The sequence below is a fragment of the Taudactylus pleione genome, unplaced genomic scaffold (genome assembly GCF_031769625.1).
Source record: "Taudactylus pleione unplaced genomic scaffold, aTauple2 ptg000086l, whole genome shotgun sequence".
Classification (NCBI taxonomy): Eukaryota; Metazoa; Chordata; class Amphibia; order Anura; family Myobatrachidae; genus Taudactylus; species Taudactylus pleione.
The window spans coordinates 23,588,904-23,613,158 of NW_028284488.1; the positions used below are offsets into that span (position 1 = coordinate 23,588,904).

The 24,255-nt window shown below is 41.6% G+C and overlaps 1 protein-coding gene across 1 annotated transcript in view; it reads left to right on the plus strand.

The window, feature by feature from the left end:
- The window catches only part of ELAPOR2 (endosome-lysosome associated apoptosis and autophagy regulator family member 2), a 133,607-nt gene extending 118,485 nt beyond the window's left edge, over nucleotides 1-15,122 (plus strand). The window contains exons 18-22 of the mRNA XM_088468793.1: nucleotides 2,323-2,424; nucleotides 5,811-5,937; nucleotides 9,039-9,217; nucleotides 10,672-10,837; nucleotides 13,335-15,122. Of these exons, the coding sequence (XP_088324919.1) occupies nucleotides 2,323-2,424; nucleotides 5,811-5,937; nucleotides 9,039-9,217; nucleotides 10,672-10,837; nucleotides 13,335-13,394 (634 nt within the window). The 3' untranslated portion in view covers nucleotides 13,395-15,122. The remainder of the gene's footprint in view (nucleotides 1-2,322; nucleotides 2,425-5,810; nucleotides 5,938-9,038; nucleotides 9,218-10,671; nucleotides 10,838-13,334) is intronic.
- Nucleotides 15,123-24,255: the final 9,133 nt, after the last annotated feature.

The window sequence follows — 24,255 nt, forward strand, 5'->3', positions numbered from 1 at the left end:
GGGGAATTCAATATGGAGCGAAAACTCAGTTATTGCGTTAATATCACACCTATGACGTCATTATCGCAGGTTTTGGTTTTACACCGTATTAAATTTCAAAGACTTTTCGCAGATTCGAAAAGTCTTTGAAAAAAAACGGGGATAACTTTTCACCACTGAATAGGTGGCGAAAAAAAGTGCAGAATTGGGGTTTAGGGGTGCAGGCTTAAAAAAAAATAGCCTGCACCCCTGTGAATGACATTTTAAAAAGAACTGTGTCAAAAAATGTTTTCAAAAAAATAGGGACACCCCAAAAAATTTATTTAAAAATTGGGGTGAAAAAAAAAAATGGGAAAAAAGTGTTTAAAAATAGGGAAATAGGCTCAGGGCTATTCTGCAAGTATGCGGCTGGTGTATTCTAGGATAGGCTATTAGCGGCAGATGCATAGTTACAGAATTTTTAAAAACTTACTTTAGGGACATAAAAATATGCTAGTACCCAAAATTTGATGGGACCACTTAAAAAAACGAAAAAAATAACCTAAGTGCTCTTCTGCAACACTTCTTCAATGTCGGGAAAAAAACACCTGCTGCGGCTATTTAAATCCCTGACTTTCATTTGCAGGCTAAAACGGGGGTACCCATAGTGATCCCGCATGTTTTTACAACTTTAGGGGGGTCCTACAATTTTTTCAAGGAAAATTTCGTAGTTTATCGCAAATCCCACTTTGCCAGGTCCCGTCTTTGTAGCTTTTGTATTGAATACTGGGATAAAGCGGGCGCTCGCCCGATACTTTATCAATGAAAAATCTCCGATGTGGAGCGAAAAGTCCAGCACGGACTTTTTGCTGCCATATTGAACACCCCTCTTAGTGTTCTACTAATTCATGAGAGTAAAGGGATATAGAATGTATTACCTTTGTAACACTATAAATTTCAAATTTGAATGTTGTTTTAAAATTTGTCTTAATGATGCTAAAGACGTCAAACTGTATGTACTGGCAGGTGACTCATCGCTGCCATCTTAGAGGACAATGAGAACTCCATGTCCTGCTCATCTGACAAGCCTGTCAATACCTCGTTGTGTTACATATTGTTGTTTTTATATTTGACTGCAAAATTTAGCAAATTGTTGTAGCCATTTTGTCTTCAGCAATTTATTTTTTATTTATACACATTTCTCATTAAGTGGCATTCACCTTTTGTTAGAGCTAAAATTCTTTTAAAATAGAATATTTGTTTTGTAAAGTAGGGATGTTTAAGGGACGATAAGTGCCACCTCAAGCAGCAGAATGGCTTGCACACCTCAAATCCTAGCAGAAGGAGAAAGGTGCTGCCTCACTACAGTCGCCACTAAGCTGGACACTGTAGACCACATGTGTTCCAGTAAAAATGGCTGCTTTTGAAGAAAGTTTGGCACATGGGGCTAATACAGAGTTGGCTACAATTGACCCTCAATTGTAAGAGCTGCAAATTGTGTGAATATGCAAAGTTGAAACTATTGCAGAATGCTTGCTGACCTGCACCAATAACACAATAATGTACATGGCTTACATTTGGCATATGTCACGTATGTTTACACACATATGCTTAGAAGCATTTATTTTGCGTGCAAAATATATATTCACTATTAGATTTAAATTAAAACTTTAAATATTTCTCTCATCAGATATAGCTCTCCATCTATTGTATGTAGGCAGCATCAGGAAATAATACAGCTTTCATAGACATATACATGTTTGTGTGCCTGTCTGCATGTGTTTGCAATTGCAAGTACTGTACTCACCCCTTCGCTCTTCTGTCCTGCACAAGCATACTCAGAGTAAAAGCAAGCGCAAGTGCCAGTATCAAGCAAATCTGCATAGGCATGTATCCATGAGGCCAGTTCTTGGGCATAGGCAGAGCACATTTACATTGTGCAAACTGGTAACGTTCTCACTCAGCATTAGCCCCATAATATCATTAAACAAGAAATCAAACACAGTATTTGTGATATACATCAAGTTATCAACATTAGAATTTTGCCTATAGTGTTATCATAATTACTAGTAATAGGATTTAGTACTGTACAGATCAAACAGGGCACCGGCTGCTGCCAGCTATATAGTAATAACTGTAATAGACACCACTTTATAAAGAGGATTACAGACAAAATAATCACTATATTTTATCCTATTTGAATTTCTTGCATCTTTTATATTTTGTAAATTAATATGTGAGGTTTTGTCAGTTAGATTTGTTCACATTATTTTTTGAACGGGTGCAAAATCACATTCCTTTGCTAAATGACTTCTAATTTGCTAAACAAGCTTTATATTTGTGACTGTATATTACTTTCCTCAGATCTTCATCAGTTACATCTTCATGTGAGAAAGGAAGAGCTACGGTAATAGCTATGAGGTGTAACCCCACAAGACATAGTCAGGGAGATATCTCAGTGCCCAGGTAATTACTGTTACAATTTATTTTTGCTATTTGCATGATTATATTTTATTTTATTCCAATTCCTCAGTAACCCCTAATAATTTATTCTGTTTGATGTTTTTCCCCATAAGAGTGAGAATCAGAAACTTGTATTGATATTTCAAATGACTACAGTTCTTTAGAAGTTTACTAATTAAAGTTCACTTCAGCTGACAAATGCACGGACCCCTAAGCCTTGTCATTGTTCTGCCTTGTCACTGTGCTGCCTTGTCATTGTGCTGCCTTGTCATTGTGCTGCCTTGTCACTGTGCTGCCTTGTCATTGTGCTGCCTTGTCATTGTGTTGCCTTGTCATTGTGAGCTTTACAGCCCTAATAGTTATATTAATGTGTCATTTATCTCAAATAAGTAAAGGTTCCTGCACTTACTTGTGAAATGTAAAGCAATGGCTTAGTAGACTGCATTGTTTTAACATTTTAACACCATCTATCTGAAGCTTAAGACAGATTTCAAAAGGTCAGATAGAACTAAATTGGAATTTATGTCATTTTTAATAAGAACACATTAACATTGCATTAACACACTAGGTACTGGGTGCTGATCAGAGCTGTAACTACACATTTTGGTGCTTTGTGCCAGAAAGCGCATTGGTGCCCCCCCAAAGGGATATTAGGCGCTTGCCAACAAAAGATGTGTGGTCTTGTGGGGAATAGTGTAGCCTCATGGCACACCCCCATTTTCATCACTCTGGAGATGCTGGGCTGCCCCTATTCTCTCTTCCTCTCACAGCACCAGCAGCTCCACCCTCTTTAAGGCCATGCCAGTACAGACAATTAAAGAACTGTACTGTGCCAGCCAAAATGGTACAGTTGGAGGATCTGATTCATGTCTAATGACTTTCCCCACTAGTTAGCTAATAACCCCCAATACCTAAGGCAGACACCTGTCTAATGACCACCCCCAGCCTAAATGCAGATCCCTGTCTATTTACTCCCACCCCAGTGCAGACCCCTGTCTAATTACCTCTCCCACCTCAATGCAGACCCTTGTCTAATGACTCCAGCCTTAATGCAGATCCAGTTGATTCATCAGTGTACATGCACATTCCATTGCTTTATTAGTGTACATACATATTCTGTTGATACATTAGTGTATATGCAAATTCCGTTGCTTTATTAGTGTACATGCATATTCCGTTGATACATTAGTGTACATGCACATTTTGTGACCACCCACAGCATATGCGAGCGGCCAAAAAGATGGTCGCGATGGTCAAGACCATCGCAACCATCGGGCTTGCGACGGAGACCCTGCGGTAGGGTCAAAATCAGAGCCAAAATCACTCCCACTGACAACATTACTGATGTCAGTGGGGCCGGCTTCAGACGGTAGGCGTTCCCATGGGAACGCCTCCGTCTGGCAGCCACGCCCCCGGCACGCCCACCAAAGGGGGCGTGCTGTCACTCACCATCGACAGCACGCGCCCTATGGTGCGAGACCCCGAATGACGTATTCCTCGTCAATCGCAGGGTCTTGCGCATGCGCACGACGGAGCTCCCTCCGTCGTGCACAACATCGACCCGCTTGCGAGCGTCCTTTGCGGGTCTGAATGACCCCCAGACTCCGAAGACCCGAATCGTTCCATCCCGAGTCTATGGTCCACTACGGTCGGGCAGGTTCAATTCACGGACAGTGGAATGGGCAGATGCAGCCCAAGTCTCCTCAACTTTGAGGGTAAGTTCCTGCACTTTTTGGGTGAGCACCTGAATCACAATAATAATTTTTTCTGATATGGCCGGTGATAATGTTAGATTTGTAGGGATGATTACCCAAGAGCCTAGTCCTGAACAGTCTTGAGGGCAGAGATGTAAGTCAAAGAGTAGTGGCAGCCTTTGGGCTGAGTAGCAGCCTTGAGGGCTGGAAACCTTGGCTTGATGTGGCCTTTGGGCTGAGATGCAGTTTTTGGGCTGAGTAGCAGCCTTTAGGCTGTGTAGCAGCCTTGAGGGCTGGAAACCTTGGCTTGATGCGGCCTTTGGGCCAAGATGCAGCCTTTGGGCTGAGTAATAGCCTTGAGGGCTGGAAACCTTGGCTTAGTGTGGCCTTTGGGCCAGGGAGCAGCCTTTGGGCTGTGTAGCAGCCTTGAGGGCTGGTAACCTTGGCTTGATGTGGCCTTTGGGACAAGGAGCAGCCGCCGGGTTGATACTAGTGGCAGTACACAAGATTGCGTACACAGGATGCTGAGGTGCGCTAAGTGCCGCCGGGATGACATTAGTGGCAGTACACAAGATTGTGTACACAGGACACTGAGGTGCGCTAACTGCCGCCAGGATGACACTAGCGGTAGTACACACAATCGCGTACAATGGTGTGCGAACTGTGCTGCCGGGTTGACACAAGCCGCTGGACGCTGGGTTGCGCACTCTGGACACTGAGGCCCTGATTCAGAGCCGGACGCGCTGACAGACCACCCACAGCTATAGCGAGCGGCCAAGAAGATGGTTGCGATGGTCAAGACCATCACGACCATCGGGCTTGCGACAAGACCCTTGCCGCAAGCCCCAAGCCACCGCGAGCCGCAAGCCCCAGAGAGATTTCGGCTCTGACAGACCCGAAATCTCTCCCAGACACTAGAGGTCCAGTAGGACTGCTAGCATCCGTCTCCTCCTAGGCGTCGGCCATTTTTGGAGGGACGTTTTCAGCAGATTTCATGCGGACGGCAAATCTGCATGGAATCTGTAACCCCCAAGCCACCGCGCCCCACAAACCTCTGCACCCTATAGCCACCGCAGGGTCTGTGGGGGCTGTAGTTACACCACTGAATGTTCAAGTAGGGAGTGCAGTAAGGAGTTTCCTGGATATGCATACAGCAGGTGTTAGTGATGGTGAATTGGCTTATTCACATAAGTATGTTGTTTGATGTCCTTCAGATAGTGTTCTGGCTTTCAGGATGTAGTTTTCCTCCAGTTTAACTCCGGCGTTAAACTGTATGCACATTCCTTTGATGCATTGTCTGTTTTTTCATCAGTGTGTATCAACATTCATTTGCTACATCAGTATGTATACACATTATGTTGATACATCAGTGTATATGCATATTCCATGGATTCATCAGTGTATATTCATATTGAGTTGATTAAAAGTGTGTGAATACTCTTGTGGTGCATTAGTATGTATGAATATTCCATGGATTCATCAGTGTGTAGAATCATTCTGGTGATAAAAAAGTGACTCCTATTGAGTTTCCATTAGTGCTCTATCCATTCTATGAATGTAGTTCTGAATAATGAAGTACTAGAACATGTCAAACTATTCAAGTGTAAGTAATATTGTATTCATTGCTTATATTTAAACATTATTTTATTTAGTATAAGGTGGTATGTTTCTTTCCCTTTTACTTCTATCTTATAGACAGTGTCCTGCAGGTACCTGTGAAGGGTGCATTTTTTTTTTCCTTTGGGAGACATCAGAAGCATGCCCACTTTGTACAGAGAATGACTATCAGAAAATAGAAGGAGCCTGTAGAAAAGGACACCAGGTATTTAGTTAACTATGACCTTCTTTGATTGCTTGCCTGTTGGATATCTAAAATATAGTACTATTATTTTACTTACTTAATTAATTAGTATTTCCTGTTTGATACATGACTGCATATAAAAATACTTTACTCGTACAAGGTTTTCATGTCTAGGTGCACTTTTCCATATTTGGCTATTACTGTATGTATAGAACATTTTAATTAGTTAAGTTAGTAAAGATGAACAACCATGATTCTTGCACACAAGAAACATTGCATGCCCAAATAACGAAGAAAGCTTGATTTCTAAGCTGTTGACACCATGATTACAAGCTTTAATAGCATTAATATATAATGTTATAGTGGGAAACATTCAAGCAATTGCCCCTTTGCAGGAAATAAGATATATTACTGTATGTGACATTTATCTATATGTTTTTTATTGGTTCAGATGTTATAACAACATTATTTTAATAAGCTTCTTGAATCTACAGTATATGACAGAAATAGACAATAATAATATACACTTATACTTTTACAAATAATTACTTATGTAGAGTGCTTTTTATGCATTAGGGGCCTTATGTAGAGTGCTTTTTATGCATTAGGGGCCTTATGTAGAGTTGAATGAATAAATCTTTTTTTTTTTTTTAATAAAATACACAAAAATGTTTACGCTTCTATCAATGTGCATATTTGGTCACATCTTGAGCTTATGACCCCTTAAGGTTAGAGAGGTGGATCAGGGGATAGAGAAGGAATGCAAGGATATGGGACTACACTATGGTTGTGTTCTCATACATTTCACCTAGCCAGACTTGTACACAGACCCATATACACCTGTCAGGAGGCGTATAACTGCCTGATGCAAAGTATGAACTGATTATGAGGAAGATCACACCTGCTTCTGATTGTCTGAGTGTGGCTGCTGCAGTCTATTTGCATTATGTAACTTCACACAGGATATATTATTGCCATTTCAATTTTAAAAACAAAGACAGAAGAAATTTGTATTTAATTGAACTGAATTGGTACTTTTTTTATAGGACACGTAATTAAATTAGTATATTGTGTAGAAATTGTGTACCGTTACCACTAACACTTGCAAGGAGTATGCCCTGATGTAAACCTGGCGCATATACTAACCTTGCAGAGCTGGCCACAGTTTTATGCAAAGGTATATATAGAGAAAAATGGGAGCGCTAGTAAGATCAAGTGGGCCACACTGAGATGTATATAAACATTTATTATAAGACAATAAAAATGAAAATAACCACAAATCTATAATGCACACAACTGATGGATATAACAGGGACAGATAGAAATGCAGCAAAGGATGACTTGATGGCCTTTTCCTATAAATGTCCGCAATCTGCGTAACAGATAGTTCCACTATATAATCCTCTATTTATAGTTGGGACAGCAGCAATGAGACATGTAGGTAGCCCACAAGTACTGGAGTGCAAAAGTCACCTGTATAATACTGGCGGTATTCACGTTTGTAATGGGTCAGATTGATACTTGATTTCACGCCGGGATCCGTTCCAGACAGGGACCGAGCATGGCACTGGTGGGCTGGTTCCAATCAGGGCAGAGGGAGCCGTAACCAATCGGCTCATGGTGAACTTTTCTCTGACTGTGCAGGCTGGGAGTCTCCGTGTGTGGCTTTATTCTTTATGGCTGAGCCGTGTTTAGCCTGCTCTGTCTGCTGGTGCTCCGAGGAGGTGATACAGAGTGTCCATATATGAGAGCCGCGTCCAGCGTGCTCTGTCTGCTGGTGCCCCCCAAATGCTACAAACTTCCAAAGGAAAGAAATAAAGTGTCTGTGTGCAAAGTATAGAATCCTTGACGCGTTTCTTTGGGGTTGTGGTGTTCCCTCCCGGTTTCATCATTACTCACCTTCTGATGAAACCGGGAACACAACCCCGGAGAAACGCGTCAAGGATTCTATACTTTGCACACTAACACTTTATGTCTTTCCTTTGGTAGCTTGCAGGATTTGGGGGGCACCAGCAGATAGAGCACGCTGGACGCGGCTCTCATATATGGACACTCTGTATCACCTCCTCGGAGCACCAGCAGACAGAGCAGGCTAAACACGGCTCTGCCATAAAGGATAAAGCCACACACGGAGACTCCCAGCCTGCACAGTCAGAGAAAAGTTCACCGTCAGCCGCTTGGTTACGGCTCCCTCTGCCCTGATTCGAATCAGTCACACCAGTGCCATGCTCGGTCCCCGTCTGGAACTGATCCCGGTGTGAAATCAGGTATTAGTCTGACCCATTACAAACGTGAATACCGGCAGTATTATACAGGCGACTTTTGCACTCCAGTACTTGTGGGCTACCTACATGTCTCATTGCTGCTGTCCCAACTATAAATAGAGGATTATACAGTGGAACTATCTGTTACACAGATTGTGGACATTTATAGGAAAAGGCCATCAAGTGGTCCTTTGCTGCATTTCTATCTGTCCCTGTTATATCCATCAGTTGTGTGCATTATAGATTTGTGGTTATTTTTATTGTCTTATAATAAATGTTTATATACATCTCAGTGTGGCCACTTGATCTTACTAGCGCTCCCATTTTTCTCTATATTCTCCTGTATTAGCAGGTGCAGAACCTGCTTTGTGAGCTGCTGGTTTTGTCAAGGGGATATCAGTTTGATTTGTCAGCGCACCTGGTTCTGAGTTTATTGTACAGTTTTATATGAGTCCGAATCCGCTTACTGTACAAAATGTGTCGTTTTTTTAGGCTCATTTTACACCTGTGTTTTTTGATGAAAGATGCGTCCAACTCTACATCAGACCCAATATATTTTATAGGTTTATTTGTTCATTAATTTGCCTCTATATTTTACCTCTTTCTTTTCAAACTGTACAAAGGGTGGTATGTAAAATTAAATATGTTGTAACCTTTATGTCCATTTCCAATTTAGTATCTTTGTACAGGAGCTAGTTGTGGTTTATTTTTCCAAATACAAATAACTGTTAGCCTAATTTCCCATAAATTCCTTTTAGTTTGTGTCTGGATGCCTGCACATATAAAGTGGATTGACAATTATATAGGCACAAGATTTTTAAAATTTAATATCCTTTTTTAACTTATTTTGAATGAAAGGAAACTCATTATGTGTGGAATGAGCCAAAACTCTGCACGCGAGGTGTTTCTCTTCCTGAGAAAAGAACAGCAGCCTGTGAATCAATAGAGTTCTGGTTGAAAGTGGGAGCAGGGGTGGGAGCCTTTGCAGCGGTTCTGCTTGTAGCACTGACCTGCTACTTCTGGAAGAAAAACCAGAAGTGAGTACACATCTTCCACATTTTTTCTTAATGTATTATATGCTTTCATTTATTATATGCCGCAAACATTACATCTTATTAGGTCCACCGTCCTTGTGTGTTATTATACAAGAACTCCAATTACCCTATAACTCCATCTAACATAATAGTGGGTAATCCAATGTGTGGTTTTCCATCTGCTCCTAAAATGATTTAGGAGCAGCTATAATCTTATGCCGCATGAGAATTTCACTTCTCCCTACACCTTACAGTACTTTGTTGAAAGTACTGTTTGCCAGTTCCCCATTTAGTGCTTTGTATAAAGAAGTGCTGACACTTAGGAATGGAAGTGGTAAGTCTTATTTAATATATTGTTTATTAATGCAAAGCATACACCTGTTAGATAAGAGGAAAATAAGATTTGATTATAACTTGTATTCAGAATCATTAATACTGTATCAACTTTGCAACGAAAAGCAGTAGTTTCAATCCTTGTGTGTGTAAATTAAGTGACTTGTCTCGTGTGGTGCTCTGACTGCTAAAGCACTGCACAGTCCATTATAGGAAGAATTATAAGAAAACATTACAACAATAGAAAATAGCATGTGACCTAATGTAGCTTCCCATCCTTGGGGTATATAGTTAGTAAAGTGAGAGTTTTTAGAAGTGGAGATGTTGCCCATAGCAACAAATCAGATTCTACTTAACATTTATCTAGCACCTTCTAGAAGATAATAACTAGAATCTGATTGGTTGCTATGGGCAACATCTGCACTTCTAAAAACTCTCACTTTAGTAAATATACCCCCTGCTGTCTGCCTGTTAATTTGTCAGTGTCCTATGAACTGCACACAAGGTATTCCAGTACATGGATTTAGTCCTTGGACACAGTTTTAGGGGAGTATACTGCCCTAGAGCTCTCATGTTCAGGCCAATTCATCACTGCGGCTAGAATAAAATATTATTATGTATTATGTATTACTTAGCTCATCTCAGTTGTTGATTTTTTATAATTGCTGTTTACAAAGTTCATCGAGAATGCAAAAAAATTAACAAAAAGATTAATTGTTTTTTCCCTTTAAAATGTGAAATGTTATGTAATGTTTCCATCACACTATTCTCCAAGTCACTCCCTGAGCAACTGTGGAAATGCCATGCTACCGATGCAACCATGCTGTATAGCAAGTGTCATGCCATCATTAGTGGCGTTGTAAAAGCAGGATATAGTGACAGGGCACAGGATGGCCATTGGAAAGACACATACCACATTTATTTCTGACCCACAAGATGCCTTATTAATTATACAAAGTTATGAACATACAATCTGTTTATCATATACCATAGAATTGGAGGCTCTCCTAAAGTATTGTTAGCATTGTTCTACTAACCAACATGGCAAGAAGTATATGTGTGGCTTAAATTGTTTTGATTTTTTCAGTACATTGATATTGCTAATGCCCTCTCTTCCATTTTAGGCTAGAGTATAAATATTCCAAACTTATCATGACGGCAAATTCCAAAGAGTGTGAGCTTCCTGCCCCCGATAGCTGCGCCATAATGGAAGGAGAAGACAATGAGGATGATGTGGTGTATTCCAATAAACAGTCATTGCTTGGAAAATTGAAGTCTCTTGCATCAAAGGTGATGCTGTATTGCTAGATTACATACTTTTTTTTTTTATTCAGCAATAGTATCAAAACTTGGTAGTAAAAGAGAAAAGGGAGGGGTCAGGGGTAAGGGGTAAGGGAACATATGGGAAATCCAATAAATAAAACACAGTGAAAAGGGCAACAATCTTGTAACCAGAACACAGCAAATAACCACACCAAACTTGATAAACATAAACAGCAATAGTTCAAAGAGAATTGCTTTCATTCAGGCTAAATGAAATTGGGTCAGATAGGTGAGGTTTATGAAGCAATAATAATGCACTTTCACCGTCAATGACATTGGGCCTGATTTAGCATGGAACGCTGTTCTGCGTATACGCACGCAACGCAGTTACTAATATCAGCGGTGCTATTTAAATGTGTGCATTCACATTGCGTATGCAGCCTGACATAAAGACGCCCACTTCCCCTTACATCCGTATACTAGGGGAAAATAGCAAAACAATTGGTAACATTGAGTAACATCGGACCTATACGCACAGTTAAGACAGCCCAGACCTCACTCAGGAATTACTAACTTCTGCGCACACTATGAGACCTTAGGAGGTACAGAACATGAAGGACATGACAACTGCCCCACAATTCCTCCAGCAGTAGACCACACAGTATGTAGGCGGTCAGTGTGAGATATACAGTAACCTACAGAGCTATTTAATATTCATATCAAAATAATTAAAACATCTGGACATACGGTAGAACATTGCATATATTGACACCCATTGAGAATCAGAAATAGAGTGATCCAGATCCATTTCCCAACAGGTCTGGGAGGGCAATTTACAATAAGGACACATTTTTAACACACAACGATACCAATATAATATATCACCCTTTCCATTACCTGAGGTGGAGGAGATGGTCAGGGACAAGGAAGGACGTGAGCACTAAGGTGTCCAGAGAAGGTTCACCAGATAGAACCCAGTGTACAAATTACAAACTCCCTGATATCTAGTGAGGTTAGTGAATGCCAAAACGCCCTATTTCTCAGCAAGAATCATCCTAGAACATGCAATTTTCAGAGATTTCTTCTTCCATACATATTTAGTTAAAATAGCCAGACACTTATCCACATATGTCCTAACAAACTTAAATGGAATTGTGCAATAAATATACATAAGCTTGGGAAGCAGTGACATTTTAAATGCAGCTGAACGGCCCAGCCATGAAATGTCATAGGAAAACCAGGATTTAGTTGGAGACAATGATTGATCAATAAGTGGCGTGAGATTAATGTCAAAAACAGAGTCTGCGGAATTCGATGACCTAAATATACTGTAGGATGGAAGTTGTTTGCCAATAGTACTTAAACCTAGAATGAAGTGTAAACACACTAGCCTCTGAGAGATTAATAGGTAAGGCATCTAATTTAGAAGTGTTCAATTTGTAAAAGGAAGCTCTGCCATAGCGGCCTAATTAATTATGAAGACAGGTCAATAAGATCGATGGTTCCCTAACAAAATGGAGAACATCCTCTGCAAAAAGACAAAGTGTGTGAATCATATTTCCAACGAAAATGGAAATGGCGTGATAAAAGCTGCGGCCGCTGCATCATAGCACGTTGTATGCTGATTCAGAGTCTCAGGTGCACACAGATATACATGTGTCGCATATAAAATTAATCAGCACCATCTTCCTGTATGTCCTAGTCGCATAGTATTGCAACTTAGATGCATGGTTGGCAAAGGAGATGCCTGACGCTAGCAGAGTTGCGGTAGACATTGGCGGCTCACTCATGTCAGGCAAGTCGCGCTGCATGGTGTAGTGAGGCTAGATGAGCAAGGACACATCTGTATCTGAGGCTTGTCTGCCTGACATGACCCCACCTGGTTGAGGTGGATTAAAGAGTGAAGGAGGGGGCTGAGACAATTAACTTAGCATAGATCTTAATATCACTATTTTAGATTGTAAGCTTGCAAGCAGGGCCCTCTTACCTCTATGTCTGTCTGTTATTACCCTGTTTTGTTCTATCAATGTTTCCAATTGTAAAGCGCAACGGAATATGCTGCGCTATATAAGAAACTGTTAATAAATAATAAAATAAATAAATAACACCAGGCAAAAGGTGAAGAAATAGTCTCCAGGGACGTGGAGGAATAGGCTACATATTCTGATCAGCCTTTGCTATTAGACACTGGGGTAGATTATTTTATTGGCAGCTTTTAGACACAAGTAGTAAATCATAATAATTTTTACTAGTTATGTGATTTAATTTCACACTTTATTTACCATTAAGGAGCACAGAATACATTGCTGATCATAACTGGTGCCACATGTTTATTTTTGTTTTTTTTTAATCCTCAAACATGTTAGTGATCTGTGCAGAATAACATATGCCTTCATGTTTTAATAAATGTAAATAAATATCAAACGAAAATTAAAATAACCTCTGTTTAAGGATCAGTATCACTTTAATTTTGAATACTTAAGTGTACAGTATAATCTTATAATCAACCTTTTTATTCCTACAGGAAAAGGAACACCATTTTGAGTCTGTGCAGCTGAAGTCCTCACGGCCACAAAATATATGAAGTTCCAACATTGCCTTTCAGACTTTGAGAAAAAGATTTTTATAGAAAAAAAAAACTTGTTACATATCAAAAGAAGAAGTTGGTATACGGTACCAGTGAAGATCAGTGAGGCATCATAAAGAAAAACAGAAACTGTACACAAGAAAGTATAAAGCTCAGCTGCCTTATTACATGATTATTTTGCCAAAAATGGAATGTGTGGACATTTAGATTTCAAGTTCAACTCAGGATGAGAGAAGTGATGCAGAAGATGTTTACTTTATTGTGTATAGGTTGTGCATGTATCTGTTTTATCTCTTACCTCCCTACACATCTACTATATCACAGAAACCCCAATTGTATTCAAGTCTTAACATGACCATTGCTGCTGTTCTCAAACCCTTCTTAGCTTTTATATCTGGGAGTAGAAATGTAAAAATGAACATGAGTTTTCTAATGAAAATTTGCACATGGAATTAACAGGACAAAGCATTAGGGAAGTAAGAGAGAATTCCACTATAACGAGAAAATAAATCAGTACGTAACAAAGAGTTTTAATGTGTTTTTGCAGTGTAACAAAAGCACAGGCTAATGAGGATTTTAGGATTTATTTTATTAATTTTATGATAACCTTTTGTTAACCATTAGCCCCTGAAAAAAAGGTACTTACTGTAGTTGATTTCTATTAAGAGGGTATTAATGGACTAAGTGCAATTTGTTGGGCCCTTACTGGACCAACTACAATAAGTGTTTTCTTTTTTTAAACTTGCAAACATCAATTGTACTACATATCAACTGTACTAACTTATAGATGAGGATCCCATGTTAGTTGATACTATATTTGTTTTATGTTTTTGAAAATACCAAAGTAGTTGCTATAATACCCAATTACTAATTCCTGCACATCCTCTTTTAGCAAATAGGAGGATCTCCCCAATACCTGAAGGTACGGACCAGATTGTACTACTGTGTGCTCCTATTTACTGCAGCTCAACCAGAGAGTACAACAATCTGTCCGACCCTGATCAACAGAGCTCTATCCAGTCTTCCTCAATAGAGCTCTCTAGTGCTGTTATCTGCAGTATATTAAGCCTCTAGCTTCAGGTAAAGGAGGTTGTTCACCTTTGCTTTAGGAAAGGTCACTTGGAGGGCTGGCTTTAGTAAAGGCTGGCTGTTGAAATTTTACAATTCCTTCAAGACCTGGTTCTTTAAATGCCAACTGCACGCTTTTGACAGCAATTGTTGTCTCTTTCAGATCACTGTCAAAAAATGTGCTGGCATTTAAACTTTGGGGTTTGCATATACAATTCCTTTAGATGCTAAACCGATTCTATTTTTCCATCCTCTTCTGTCTGTGTCATGATTTATTGGTCCAGTATACCCCTATATAACATCACTCTGCTTTGTCAGTGTCAACATTCAATTATAGGAAAGATTTTAAACTGTGACATTCCATGTATATTAGCAGCTTTACGTAACAGCACCAATGTTACTGTTCCCTGCTCACATTAGTGAGCTGCCAGTATCTGAGCTGCTAGGCATTAATATACAGACACCTGTTTTAAAGGAGTCCCAAAATGCTAGTGCCTTCTACTTTCATAAATTTGTTTTAGAACTGTTTTAGACCTTTGCAGACCTGATGTATAACTAAAAGTCCTGCTACCTCCTCCATTTATGCTAGTTTTCAGCTAGTCATTAGGATAATGTGTCTCCAATTGGCAGGACTGGCAACTGCCTGTAAAATTACTGACCGTCAGTAATAAAGAAATATTATTTGCAGGGGCACTGAGAGGGGGCAGGGGTGGGTACTAATTACCTGGGCCCGGGCTTGTTGAAGTGGCCCGGGTCCAACACCGTCCCACCTATCAGTCAGTAGCCCAGCACACGCTGCTGTGTGGGAGTCTTTTCACTGCTAACGCTTAGCAGCAGCAGTCTCTCCTGATTGCGCACCCTCCTGGTTCTGCGCCAGGCTGAAGGATTCACAGCGCCCCCAGCGCACAGTGCCGCAAAACGTTTTTTTTTCCTAAGGGGGCGTGACTACGCCTCCCGTGATTAGGCCACGCCCCCTCTATAGTAATGGGGCCCAGGACGGCTCTCTACGGCCCTGATTATTTGTATCTGTCAGTAAAGTTCATTGATTAAACACTAGCCTGCTATGATACCTCCACCACCCACTCAGGGGATATAAAAAAGTGTCTTTCCACAGTCCTGTGAGTAAGACATAATTTCCAAACTACATGTGATCATTCTACGATTTTAAGACAAATATTTAAAGCCAGTAAATAAAAAATATGATTATAATTTCAAGTTAGTTTTTCTTTCTCCTTTGAGACCGTTATCTAGGAAGCACTAGTTAATATAGTTTTGTATATAAATATATGACATCTATAGACAATATTGTTGTGCTGCAGTTGGTGTACATTTTGTTATTAAATGGATATTAAACTTTTGTGTTTTTCTATGTTTTTTTGATTTGTTGGGATAAAAAAGAAAATTATTTTAAGTAAAATCAAAGTTTGTTAATTTGTTGTTTTTTTTTAAAGTAATTTATTGCACTCCTCAGTCCTCACACATTTTTACTGCAACAGGAAAAAATGGAAAGTATTTTTTTTTGTGTACAATGTTGTCATTGCATTTTTTCTTACACAGATAAACATTTTTATCTGATGTGAAGGATGATAATTTTAAGGGATTTGTTCTGTGAAATATAGTATACTGTATACATGCCATATTTGTTTTACTAGTACTGCAATATTGTGTAATAAAAAGCAATTGGCTGCCTAGTTGTTGTGTTAACTTCATATCTCTAATTGGGGTTGGGTATGTAATGCCGACAGTCGGGATCCCAGCGGTCAGAATCCCGATGTTGGGATCCCGACAGGGTTAACACACCGACACTTGTTGGTCGGTATGCTAACCCTCACCCTCTCTCTACCATAACCCTTCCACTTTGGTGCCTAACCCTAACTTCCCCCCTTAGTGCCTGAACGTAACCTCCCCATCCCCGGTCCCTAACCTTCGCCCCTTAGTGCCTAACCCTCTCCCAGTGTCTAACCCTAAACCTAACCCCCTGATACTTACCTGCGGCATGCCGGCGATCGGTATTCTTGAGCTGGGATATAGTCCGTCGGCATGCCACGTTGAGGCAAGCCCTCTAATGTATCTACCAGATGAGCGTCACTTTTACTTATACCATTTTTGAGTAAAAGGGGTCCTGGTGTCAGAATGAGGCCCTTTCATATGCCACGTTGGCCCTCCTTGCCTGGACTGTTTCTACTCTTTGGTTCTGTTACTAGTGATGCCATAGAGTGACGCCATTGCCAGTGGTGGAACTTGTGAGTGGTGGGCCCAGGTGCAAAAATTAGCTCTGGGCCCCCCTCCTCCGCCCTATGCCAAGTTGAAAGTGCAGTGGGTGACAGGGAGAGGCAAGAGGTAGACAAAGAGAGGCAAGAAGGTGACAAGGAGAGGGTGAGAGGGAGAAGAGAGGGGACAGAAGCAGTGGGTGACAGGTAGAGATAACAGGCAGTGGGTGACAGGGAGAAGCAGTGGGTGACAGAGATAACAGGCAGTGGGGGACAACGAGAGGGAAGATGCAGTGGGTGACGGGAAAGGGTGAGGTGACAGGGAGAAGCAGTGGGTGACGGGGAGAGAGTGACAGGGATAGTTAACAGGCAATGGGTGAAAGGGATTGGGGATACGCAGTGGGTGACGGAGAGATGACAGGGAAAAGCAGTGGGTGAGAGAGAAAGAAAGGGTGATGGAGAGGTTACGGGGAGAGGGATGGGCAGTGGTTGACAGGGAGAGGGGAGAGGCAGTGGGTGACAGAGTGATTGTGATAGGAAGAGGTGACAGGCAGTGGGTGAGGGAGAGGGAGAGGCAGTGGGTAACGGAGAGGTGACAGGCAGTGGGTGATGGAGAGGGGTGAGGCAGTGGGTGAGAGGAAGAGGTAGCAGGCAGTGGGTGACGGAGAAGGAGAGGCAATGGGTGACAGGGAGATTGTGATAGGAAGAGGTGACAGGCAGTGGGTGACGGAGAGGGAAGAGGCAGTGGGGAACAGGTGACAGGCAGTGGGTGATGGAGAGGGGTGAGGCAGTGGGTGAGAGGAAGAGGTAGCAGGCAGTGGGTGACAGGGAGAGGGAGAGGCAATGGGTGACAGGGAGATTGTGATAGGAAGAGGTGACAGGCAGTGGGTGATGGAGAGGGAGAGGGGAGAGGCAGTGGGTAACAGAGAGGTGACAGGCAGTGGGTGATGGAGAGGGGTGAGGCAGTGGGTGAGAGAAAGAGGTAGCAGGCAGTGGGTGACAGGGAGAGGGAGGGGCAGTGGGTGGCAGGGAGAGTGACGGAGAAGGGAGAGGCAATGGGTGAGGGAGAGGGTGACAGGGAGAAGGTGATAGGAAGAGGTGACATGCAGTGGGTGATGGAGAGGGTGACAGGGAGAGGGGAGAGGCAGGGGGGTGACAGGGAGGGGGTGATAGGAAGAGGCGACAGGCAGTGGGTGATAGGGAGATGCAGTGGGTGCCCGACACATACCACACTGTAGTGTCCCCCACTTATGTCACAAAGTAGTGCCCCACACATTATGACACACTATAGTGCCCACATATTATGCCATCTGTAGTGCCCCCACATTATGCTACACTGTAGTGCAGCCACATTATGTCACACTAGTCCCCACACATTGTGCCACCTGTAGTGCCCACACATTATACCACACTGTAATACCCACACAATATGCCACACTGTAGTACCCATGCATTATGCCACATTGTAGTGCCCACATTATGCCACACTGTAGTGCCCACACATGTCACACTGTAGTGCTCACACATTATGCCACACTGTAGTACTCACACATTATGCCACCTGTAGTGCCCACACATTATGCTACACTAGTGCCCCCACATTATGCCACACTGTAGTGCCCACACATTATGCCACACTGTAATGCCCACACATTATGTCATTGTAGTACCCACAGATTATGCCACCAGTAGTTCCCACACTTTGTCTAACTGTAGTGCCCCCACACATTATGCCACCTGTAGTGCCCCCACACATTGTGCCACACTGTAGTGCCCACACATTATGTCACTATAGTGCCCACAGATTATGCCACCAATAGTTCCCACACTTTATTTAACTGTAGTGCCCAAACATTGTTATGCCACACTGTAGTCCCCACACATTATACCACTGTAGTGCCCACACATTATGCTACCTATAGTGTCCACACATGCCACCTGTAGTGCCCACACATTATGCCACCTCTAGTATGCACACATTATGCCACCTTTAGTGCCCACACATTATGCCACCTCTAGTGCCCACACATTATGCCACCTCTAGTGCCCACACATCATGCCACACTGTTTTCCCCACACATTTTGCCACCTGTAGTGCCCACACATTATGCTACACTGTAGTGACCACACATGCCACCTGTAGTGCCCACACATTGCTACACTGTAGTGCCCACACATTATGTCACTGTTGTACCCACAGATTATGCCACCAGTAGTTCCCACACTTTGTCTAACTGTAGTGCCCAAACATTATTATGCCACACTGTAGTCCCCACACATTATACCACTGTAGGTCCCACACATTATACCACCTGTAATGCCCAAACATTATGCCACCTGTAGTGCCCACACATTCCACCCCTAGTGCTCTCACATTATACTACACTGTAGTCCCCACACATTATGCCACATGTAGTGCCCACACATTATGCTACACTGTAGTGCCCACACATTCTGCCACCTGTAGTGCCCACACAGTGTACTCACCAAGAGCATCCTCAGGCAGCCAGCAGAGACTCAATCACAGCCTCACAATGAGTCACACCCATGACGCTGCGGTGGTGCTCCAGGTCAGAAGAGCATTGATGGGCTCCTCCAATCAGAGCTCAGCACATGCTCCTCTGACCCCACTGCAGAGACTACTGGGGTACATAAGTCACAGCCTTGATGACTACCCGGCAAGCAGCTGCACTGCAGCCTGCCATACAACTACAAATGGCGCCGGGCAGTGTGGACCCCTATATTGCGGTGGGCCCTGGTGCAGTGCACTGGCTGCATCGCTGGTAGTACCGCCCCTGGCCATTGCAGTTACACAGTCTACATACTGTAGCTTGTTATACCATGAGTACATACAGAAGAACACCTACTTTATATGGCGATCCTATTCTGTACAAAGGTAATTTGATGTAACCTTGATGCAACAAGGAGGAGATTTAACAAAGTTTGAAGAAAGATACAGTGGAGAAAGATAAAGGGGGAGATGTATCAAGCCATGGAGATAAATTGGAGAGAGATACGGTACCAATCAATCTGCTCATAACTGTCATTTTTCTATAACAGCCTGTAAAACGACATAACCAGATTGGTTGGTACTTCTACTCTCTCTCTCCACTTTATCGCTCTCCAAGGTTTGATACATTTCATCTCAAGTTCTGCAAAACTAAAAAAAAATCCCTCTTTTTGTTGCTTACCACTTGCTTGCAGCTCATATAAGGCATTATTAACCTTGAAGTCCTGTTATGTACAGTATAACTACCAATAATGTTTTGTTTCTCAGATATTTAGATACAATGGGGTATATTTACTAAAGTGAGAGTTTTTAGAAGTGAAGATGGCAAGCAATCCGATTCTACTTAACATTTAACTAGTACCTTCTAGAAGATAATCGCTAGAATCTGATTGGTTGCTATGTGTAACTTCTCCACTTCTAAAAACTCTCACTTTTGTAATTATACCCCAATAAGCATGTAATATTGAATAGCTTTTTATTTTAATGCTCTGACCTTTAAATCCTGCATGTAATCTTATGTCTTCTAAATCTGTCCAGAGTGATTTGAAGTACCAACAGGACCCTCCTAATTGTTTTCGTAAGGAAACCCCAAAATTAAATAACACATTTTATATTTTATCATTTAATTCTTAGCTGAGGCTTAGTTATTTCAGACCACATTACACTAAAACAAAGTGCTTAAATAACATTGTCTATTATACGTTATCTTCTTTGAATTTATTTTGAAATAGTTTAGCTCAAATATTAGAATGCATATTATAATAAATAGGAAAATAAATTAAATGAAACTCGAAGGAACCTCTCAGGCGAAGATTTTAATGCTTGATTAAAAGTAATTAGTCTATCTCATATCACTGCACCAGGAAAAATAAAGTAAAAAATTAATTAAGAAAATATTATTGTGAATTTAATCATGCCAGGATTACAACATTCTATTCTCTCTATTAAGTCCTTTGGGACATAGTGTTTACAAAGTGTGGCTCCATAATGCTTCAAATTTTTTAGTATTTGAAACTATTATCATCGCTGCATGGTCTAATATTTGAAATAATAATTGTAAAATATATAGTTGAAATGTATAAATAATGCTTTGGAAGGTTAGAGTTTTTTGGGCTGAAACAAGAGTACTACTGTACGTCAGGTACGTGGTGTTCCATGTGTGAATGCACAATAGACATACAGTATGCAGATATGCGTTATTCTGTCACTTAACCCTGTCTGCTTGGATGAGATTTTAATGTAGGCCAAGTACAGTAAAGTTATGTTTGCTCAATTGTGAACACATGCATGTGGGGAAAAAGGCACATTTAAATCTAGGAAAGCCGTATTGTTTGTGAGTGGTCAGGGGCAGGTGCTGGATGATGGTGATGATTGTCAACATTAGGAAACTGCTTGTGATTGGCTGTTTGCCTGCTGACCCTGATTGGTTCTTTCTTCATTGATTATGGTTATGTATTTTTATGCATACATGAGACAGTGAGTTGTTTCTGCTGAATCAAAAAGGTTATTGTAGTTTAATTGGTACATAGTGAATGTTTTGGTTATACATAAAATAAATGGTCTACAACATGAGTGCTAGTAGTACAGTCCTTAAGTGTCTGTGACATGTGCCTGGCATAACCCATGTGCATATGTTAAGGCCCCCATACACGGTGCGATAAAACAACCGTTCTGACCGATTGGTGCGATTTGGCTGCTATATCGCACCGTGTATGGCACTGATGTTGGACCAAGCGTGGTCTCGTGGGGTTGTACATCGCACCCACTGATCTTTCTGCAGGACCAGTCGATCAGGGGATGCGATGTGCGATCCCATGGATTGGTATGCGGGTGAGGGAGGGGGGAGCCGGCATTATGGGCAGTCGGCCACCCGATCAAACCGTGTGTGCGGACCACCTGATATGTCGGGCATCGGATCCCCTGTCGCCTCGCACAATGCCATTGCACTGTGTATGGGGGCCTTTACTGTTGGTGACTGCATATAGGTACTACAAATACTCTGTGTTTGCTTGTATAATTTACACTTTTTTTTGCAACCATCTCAGCACTATTTATTTATTAAAACGTATTTAAATAGCACCAGCATATTCCGTTGCCCTTTGCAACTGGGAACAAAACATCAATAAAACAAGCCTGGATAATAGCAGGCAGAGAGGTAAGAAGGCCCTGCTCCCAAACTTACAGTCTGTAGGGAAATAGGAGTTTGATACATGAGGATAACTGCTACATATCGTACATTGGGTCCAGCCAGAATGCAAAGTGGCCCACTGTGTCTCTGATAACAGATCTACTCATATACTTCAACATACGATCACATTTACTTTGTGTAGATCACAAGGACATTAGTAGATTGTAGATGATATCACTCACTCAGTTGAAATGACAGGTAATAGAACAAAGTGTACCTGTACATTGGTAAAGGTTTGAGCGAATCCTAAGCAGGGGGGTAGTGTACTAATTTTAGGCTTTTTATAGAAACAGGCGGTTGAATTTTACTGCATTAGGCAATACTTAGTGTTGGATGAAGAGCGCTCGTGTGCTACATCCATCCTCGGTACAGACAGGTAACTGGGCTGGTAATCTCTAGGACCTGTCGGAGCTCAGCATGAGGTTTGAACTCGGCCATGCACTACTACACATGTACAGGATGCATTTCTGAGACTCCCACAGATATACTAGCCCTGAAGAGCCCACACAGTACCGCAAGTACACTATATGACCGTCGTAACATTAGAGGGGCATAGTGCTACTGTTCACCTGTATTTTTACCACTCTGACACCAGGCACACTACAACATCCAGCAATACCTAATGCTACAGGCTGCATCAATACTGCTATATGTACACCTGTTATATCCATGTGTCATATACTACTTGTTCTACCTGGTTCAAAAAACCTAAGACCTGTTTAAGCTGTACCATGTATGGACTATACTTATACACTCTGGCCCAGTGTACTGACTGTTATCTAGTGATTCCATAATCTTAATTCCACCCATTGTCATTCAGCTGCACATCTTCACTATCGCTAGCCTGCTAATAGGTTATGAGACCAGCAGCCTCAAATTTATAGGTTCTGGTCCTCATACATTGATACTACCAACAGGTTATGGGCCCAGTCATTACTCAAACCCCAGTAATCGCTCAAACCCCAAATAAAGACTTCAGCTAGCACTAATTGGATCTGAACCCAGGCCATCACCATACTGAATACTGAATACTCTTAGTTTGAAACAAGCCCATACCAAGATCAAAAAAGCTGCGATTGACAGGGAGTAAGAGGATCTGAGTACAGACAGACCCTTATTCACCTGTATGAGAGAGATCTACAGAGCAGGGATCAGCAAGACATTTGAGAATCTGACAGGTGCAGTAAACTATGACACATGGAAATTTGCAATGGAGATACAGTTAAAGCAAGAAACGTTATAGAATGTTACTGTACTAGCAATCCTGGTGATAATCCAAGCCCAGAAGAAGTAGAGCTACAGTATGGGTGTGATTGCCTAGCTGTGGAATAAAACGTTTATTCCATCATCCATAGCAAAGCGACAGCACATAATTTGTGGGTAATTCTGCAAATGGCTTATAAAGATTAATAAGAATAATTAACTTGAGGCATACATTGTATGCAACAAAGCTTAATGCAGGTAAGACCAGCAGCATCTTGTTAATAGGTTCTGGTCCCCAAACACTGACGTTATCAACATAGAGACGTATCTTCAAAATTATTCTTAGACAGCATGCATTTTGGGTAGTAATCAGATAGAATTTGCTAACTTCTATGTTATCTATCCAATAAAAACTTCCCTGTAGTTCACTATATATTGGAGAGACCACACAAAATATATGTGACTGTGTATTGAAGCATAAACAAACTATCAGATACAAAAATGTGAATATTCCAATCCATTATCAATTAGTTTTTCAAGTCAGCAGATTACTAGTCCACATAAGATATTTGATTTTAAATTGTGCAAACTTAAGTCCTGAATGGATTTACTGGTGACTAACATCAGGGCTCCTACCCTCTTGGATGAGGGGGGGCTGTCTATGCTTCACTGCAGTCTGGAAAGGAGGAGTCCTGGGCTCCAGTGCATGCACAATAGATCTGGCACAAGTCCTGCACATGCACTAAACACTGATTTCAAGGGACGGCATTGGCTGCAGCTGGGTAGGGCTTCTCAAAAGACAAAGAAGTGGCTTCCCACTGGAAGCTTGCTCTCTGTTAATTGCAGCCCGGACTGGCAGTCCGGGAGGGAGAAAACATTTCACCCTAGAACTGCCGGTCCTGTGTGTGATTGGCAGGCAGAGCTTCCAATGGCAAGCCACTGCCAGTGAAGCCAGTGAACAGACTCAGACGCAAAATGCGAGCGCTCGCTCTGAATGAGGGTGGCCGCATCTCTAAAATTAGCCGGCCTCCTGGCTGTGGAGATCTGTGTTAAGCTGTGGAGATCTGTGTTAAAACCTTTAACCTCTATTATTAGGTGGTATCATGAATAACACACATCAAACTTTGTTTTTGTATCTACAGTATCTTTGTCATGAAATATTTTGAAAGTGCCAAGTAC